The 6273-nt window shown below is 36.0% G+C and overlaps 2 protein-coding genes across 2 annotated transcripts; both read left to right on the top strand.

Moving 5' to 3' along the window:
- Window positions 1-906: 906 nt before the first annotated feature.
- On the top strand, window positions 907-2198 carry LOC130636408 (ubiquitin-conjugating enzyme E2-22 kDa-like). The gene has a single exon (XM_057446122.1). The coding sequence runs from the start codon at window positions 940-942 to the stop codon at window positions 1543-1545; it is 606 nt and encodes a 201-aa protein (XP_057302105.1). The 5' UTR covers window positions 907-939; the 3' UTR covers window positions 1546-2198.
- Window positions 2199-2327: 129 nt separating this feature from the next.
- LOC130636407 (peroxisomal ATPase PEX6-like) lies at window positions 2328-5708 on the top strand. Its single transcript, XM_057446121.1, has 2 exons — window positions 2328-2709; window positions 3112-5708. The coding sequence occupies exon 2, from the start codon at window positions 3128-3130 to the stop codon at window positions 5558-5560; it is 2433 nt and encodes an 810-aa protein (XP_057302104.1). The 5' UTR covers window positions 2328-2709; window positions 3112-3127; the 3' UTR covers window positions 5561-5708.
- The last annotated feature ends 565 nt before the right edge of the window (window positions 5709-6273 follow it).

The following is a 6273-nucleotide window of genomic DNA, read 5'->3' on the forward strand; positions in this document are numbered from 1 at the left end:
CTTTCCCAAACACAATTAGTTGACACTTATCAGCATTAAGCTGAAGACTATTTTTAGTGAACCATTCCGATACAAAAACTAAAGCTTTTTCTAACTTCTGCTTCACTTTAGTAATATCAGTAGCCGATGCATAAAGTGTATTGTCATCAGCATAGTTGCATATGCTCACGTCAATATCACTAAAATCTAGCATGAGATCGTTCAAGTAAGTATTAAAAAGCAAAGGCCCAATAATTGAGCCCTGAGGCACACCAATAAACAGATCAAGCCATGAGCTATATTTGCCACCTAATCCTACCCTTTGCTTACGACTGGTGAGGTAACTACGGATGACATGTAGAGCTTGATTTGAGAAACCATATGCATGCATCTTTGCAAGAAGTAATTCATGGTCAATGCAGTCAAATGCTTTACTCAAATCCATTAAAACGGCTGCCACATATTTCCCTGATTTAATCCCCTATGCCAATCGTGCAGCACGTGTAATAACACATGCTGTGAACTATAGCCTTTCCTAAAACCACTCAATAACGGTAGCATCTTACCCGACATAAAAAAAGATATCTGATCATGCTTTAGAGACAGATGGAAGCTTACTAATAGTTCTAAAGTTTTTTTTGTCTTGGGACCCTTTTTGTGAAAAAGAATGATGTCGGCATGTTTCAATAAATTTCATAAATTTCTGGATAATGTCCATATTCAAAATAAAACAATATTGTGCTAGTAATTTAAACCTTTTTACTTGTTATGTTATATTTGTTATCTATATTATCTATATATATTATATATATGTGTGTTATATATGTCAGCAACTCTAGTGTATCCTGTTTACATTACTCCAACAGTTATATATATCATTTAAGGAGTTCGTATGAGCGATTAGACCGGCCATTTTATTAATAAAACTACTTACAAAATTCTATTTTAGAATTAAAAAGAATGTCTAATATTGCCACAGCTAGAATCCAACGTGAGTTTAAGGAAGTTGTCAGGAGTGAAGAAGTGTCCAAGAACAATATAAGACTGGAATTGATAGATGGTAGTTTTTCAAAGCTTAAAGGAGAAATTATGGGACCACCCGATACTCCATATGAAGGAGGAAAATTTAATCTTGACATTGTCATTCCAGAAACTTATCCATTTAATCCACCAAAAGTGAAATTTATTACCAAAATATGGCACCCCAATGTTAGTTCGGTGACAGGTGCGATTTGTTTGGACATACTTAAAGACCAGTGGGCTGCAGCAATGACTTTAAGAACTGTTTTATTATCAATCCAAGCATTATTGGCATCCCCAGAACCTGATGACCCACAGGATGCTGTCGTTGCACAGCAGTTTAAAGAACAACCGACTGCTTTTTTAAGGACTGCAAAATATTGGACATCAACGTATGCCGAAGGTGGGGAGGAGTTAGACTCGGAATGCCAAGAAAAGTTAAAAAAACTTGTTGATATGGGTTTTGACTTAGAAAGCAGTAGAACAGCCTTGTCCACACATTCATGGGTTGTAGAAAGAGCAATAGAGGCATTGTTTAACACTTAATAACAGCTATTATAGCTATACTTATGGTTATATTGTAATTATTTACTGTTTAAATGGTCAGCTGTAGACATAGCTACTACAATTTCTCAGAAAAAATTTAATTGACACAATATTTGGAGTATACTTTATAATTTCTAAGTATTTCTATAATGTCTATATCTTTAGCAAGTAATTATTAATAAAACAAGAGTGTGATATGTGCTACTTTTTGTTCCTAACAAAGAAAATTTTATTGATGTAAGAGCGTCTAACATGCAAGAGGAAATTTTTTATAATTTTTACGTTCTGAAAACATGAAATCTCCTACTTTGTTTCATGGAACGAGCCTAAAGTGTAATTTTTAAATTTCGGAACTATATGTTGTGCTATACACGATTATTACATTATACAAAGCATTCTTTATAACTAGTATAATAAAGACCTCTGGTTTCTAAAAAAACCTTAGAAAAAAAAGTAGGGGTGGGAGAAGGGCAGGGCAGCTCGCCCGCCTTTTGTCTCCCCGGTGTCGATGGCTCTGTTTCCTTTTTACTTGTGTTTCTTTGTGAGCTGTTGTAAGTGTTTAGTTTTTAATATTTTTTTTATCTGGATCTGCTCGTAATCATGTTCTGGTCTGTTTAGCAATGCTTAGTCTAAATATGTTCATGTTTAACAGATCAGTTTTATATGCTTTCTCCATTCTCGCTTTGTTAAAAAGGACAAAATTTACTTTCTTTATTTAAAGGAAATGTATTTTAAAGAGCAATGCTTTTGTCCAGATAGCAAAATCTTGTCAATATTTTCAAGATGTTTTTTTTAAATATTGGTTAGTAGATACTGTTTCCAATTGTTACTGTTATCTGCACTGTGTAACTGCTTGAGTTAATGTGTTTAATACTCCAGTTTTTTGAAGGAAAGTTAACTTTATGTGAAAAAGCTTTAAAAAGTTGTCTACAAATTTGTTTATCTTTTTCAAACCGCTTGATTAGTTCCACTAATTATACATGGCATTATTTAGCCTATATAGCTAGGTGATATTTTGAACAATTTCGCCAAGGCAGAACATTTGATATGACATTAAGTTACTATAATCCTGCATGATACCAGCAATTACATGTTTTAGAGCTACAATAAGTGACAAAAAGCTTGGCAAATGAGCGCAAATTTTGAAATCCATCGCCTCCAAAAGTAAGTTTGGCTATTTCTATATTAAATTTACGCAATTTCTTGTCAAAGTTCGAATTGTTAATGTCCACAGTGGAATTCACATGGTTAAATCTATACTCTTAAGTTCTGCTAATTTTTCTGACATCAGCATGGTCCCTTTTCCCCATATTTCCGCACTTTGTAACACCTGACGTAAATTATTTCGTAACTATAGCATTTCAAAAAGTGCGACTAGCTCCGTGGTCCGAAATTTTTTGTCACTGGTTGATGTTATAATTAGCGAAAAAATCAAGATTGTCAAAAAAATTAATAAAAAGATTTCTGGACAACATTGTTAAGCTTTTTCATACGAAACCAACTTGTTTTATTGTGGGAGGCTTTAAGAAAGCAAATTAATTGAAAAGCTTTGTTTCTCTCGTGTAGATTAACATTCACTTAAATGGTCGTACTTCGGGTAAATCCTTCAATTGGACACACCCACCGCGCATATGTGACAGCTAACACTTTACTTCATTTAAATGTACTGAATGAATCATGGGTCCGAGTCACCCTAAATTCTGAAGACCGGCATAAAAACAAAAAAAATAAAGTTGCTGAAAAGTTCCATGCTTTCGAGGAAAGCAAAAATGACTATGTTTTGCAGTTAACACTCCTTCAAGCAAATAACGAAGCTGATGATCTCTATGAATTATTCAAAGAAATAGATCAACTCTGTGATGGAGAGCAAAGAATTTCTGCTCCGCAAAATGGCAGCATAATGGATAACGATGGTACCGTTGTTTATGAAGATGATGTTATGTATGTTTCCACGATTGCTCTTTTTAATATCGCCAAACAGGATGTGAACTTGTACAAAAAATGCAGAACTGCAGATTTCACCGTAACGTTTTCTCAGTTAGAAGACTTCACGGCGACGAAAAAAGTCTACTTTGCTAACAATGTTGAAATATCTGCAGTGTCCTGTGCTTATGGCAGCGTAAGCGATGATATGCTAAGCGAAACACTAAAGGATCACTTTGAACAAACAAAAGTGCTATCTCAGGGAGAAGTTTTCTCTATCGATCTGGAGAAGAAACAGGGTGAGAAGTTTCATTTACCACGGCATGTTAGTTTTAAAGTAAATTCTTTAAAGCAAAATGAAGATAGACGTCCACATCACCAAACAAACTTTCTTTTTGTCAATTCACATTTCAGTAACCTGTACTTATGCAGTCCGGTAAAATGCTATGTGCCGGAGTGTCCGTGTACTTTTCAAAATAACGTCGCCCAAATGAGTTTATTTCGCAGTTCATATTTTCAAAATGCTTTCATAGAGGTGGTGCCACAAATGTCGAAAATAATGAAACTTGCATGTTCCAATAAAGTTCCTGCCAAAGAGACTTTGATTTTACTGGAAGGAGCTAGAGGCGTTGGAAAAGGCTTGCTTACACGAAGTCTTTGTTTTAAGCACTGTATACACTTCCACGAAGAAAATTGTTTTGATTTGATCGGTGAATCGTTGAGTGCAACTGAAAGACGAATCGAGAATTTGTTTCAGCTAGTTAAGAGCGCTTCTCCGTGCTTGTTATATTTAAAAAATATACATTTGTTATGTAAAGATAAAGAAGGAGTGCATGAAGAGCGGAGAGTACTGCAATGTTTTCTAAATCAGCTAAGAGACCTGGTTTCTAACGCTCAATCAATCATGGTGATTGGAAGTACGTATTGCTCCAAGGAAATGTCACCCAGGTTTTACTCAGAGTTCGTTTATCATTTCGAAATCGAACCGCCCAATGAAATTGCACGTGAATCTATTATAACAGCGCTATTAGAAAATGAGTCTAATCGTAATTTTTCTTTAACAGATTTAGCCAAAAAGACCGCTGGTTTTATATTTTCTGATTTTATGGGTCTCTTCAGACGGGCTGCGAACGAAAATTTATTCGGTGTAAATGGAGCCCAGATAAATAAGTCGAACATTGAACAATGTATAGAAGAAATTAGAGCATTGAAAGCTGGGTCATCAGATTCTGTTAAAATACCGAAAGTGACTTGGAACGACGTGGGTGGATTACAAAGCGTAAAAGCCGATATTATGGATACGCTAGAACTACCTGTAAAATTCCCCAAATTGTTTGCGAATGGTTTACAAAGATCTGGATTGCTATTTTACGGGCCACCGGGCTGTGGAAAGACTCTGCTCGCGAAAGCCATTGCTACAGAATTTACCTTGAATTTTTATAGTGTCAAAGGTCCGGAATTGATTAACATGTATGTTGGTCAAAGCGAGGAGAATGTTCGGGAAGTTTTCAAAAAAGCTCGTAGTATGGCGCCTTGCATTATCTTCTTTGATGAATTAGACTCGCTTGCTCCAAACCGAGGTCGTAGTGGAGATTCTGGAGGAGTAATGGATCGTATTGTGTCTCAGTTACTTTCTGAACTAGATGGTATGCACGATAACACAGACGTCTTTGTTGTTGGGGCAACTAACCGCCCTGATTTGTTGGATAACGCCCTGCTAAGGCCTGGGCGATTTGATAAGCTGGTTTATGTTGGTATTCCAGAAGGAATTGAAGAAAGAATAAAGATACTAAAAGCAGTGACCAGAAAAATTAAGTTGGCAGAAGACGTCAAAATGGATTTCTTAGAAACTTCATGTCCTGTTAACCTTACGGGCGCAGATTTTTACGCCCTCGCATCAGACGCCACTATGAACTGCTTTCGACGGTTGATCAGTGAACACGAAGAGAAGCGCACGCCTTTAAATTGCGAAGAGGCGGTTGTTACTATGGCTGATTTCGAGGCTGCTATTCGCCGCACGACGCCATCTGTCAGTCTCATTGAGTTGGACAGATACAAAACTATGAAAGAAGAAATACAACATAAAAAATAGTGAAGATATGTCTTCTTGTATAATATAGTTGTTTAGAAGTACTGCGTGTTTCTGGGTTTAGCTAATTCCTCTCTTTTTTAAATATGCCGGGGGTACGATGGCCATATGACGAGTATTGGAAAAAATATATCAAAGATTAACGTGACAACTGTAATTCTTTATTTTGAAATTCCTACGCGAATGCGCGAACATTTTGTGCAATTTTTTATGATCCGTGAAGTTATTACGCCTAACATTCTGTTCAGCCTGTCAAACTTTGGTGGACGTTTTCCCTTTCTTCTTTTGCCTTGGTAACTACAATCGATAAGAATAAATACTGGTACATGAGCTTGTATTTGGAAGTCAGTAACCACAAGTAATATGTTCGTCTGTTTCTATATTAGATTTACACAATTCGAACTTGTCAATATTGACAGTGAACTTCGGATATTAGGGATTTGGCGACTTGATGATTTTTGCCTATTTGCACCAACTTAGCTAAAAGCTAAAAATAGCTAAAAACAGCCGTTGCGCTATATTTTTTATAACCGATTGTAGATATTCGCTTACAGGTAAAAATTTGCCTTTTCTACCTATCTTTTAGCGATACCTTAGTTTCGCGAATATGCGGAGATTAATTCGCAAGGTTTGCATACTAAAAAGAACGAAGTATTCTTATTTCCACATTCATCAGCGTACTGATGCCCGTGAATAACTCTTTCTGACATTGAGAA

The sequence above is a fragment of the Hydractinia symbiolongicarpus genome, chromosome 3 (genome assembly GCF_029227915.1).
Source record: "Hydractinia symbiolongicarpus strain clone_291-10 chromosome 3, HSymV2.1, whole genome shotgun sequence".
Classification (NCBI taxonomy): domain Eukaryota; kingdom Metazoa; phylum Cnidaria; class Hydrozoa; order Anthoathecata; family Hydractiniidae; genus Hydractinia; species Hydractinia symbiolongicarpus.

Excerpts from the sequence above, each read along its gene's own strand:
- LOC130636408 (XM_057446122.1), top strand. The coding sequence starts at position 940 with ATGTCTAATATTGCCACAGCTAGAATCCAACGTGAGTTTAAGGAAGTT.
- LOC130636407 (XM_057446121.1), top strand. The coding sequence starts at position 3,128 with ATGGTCGTACTTCGGGTAAATCCTTCAATTGGACACACCCACCGCGCA.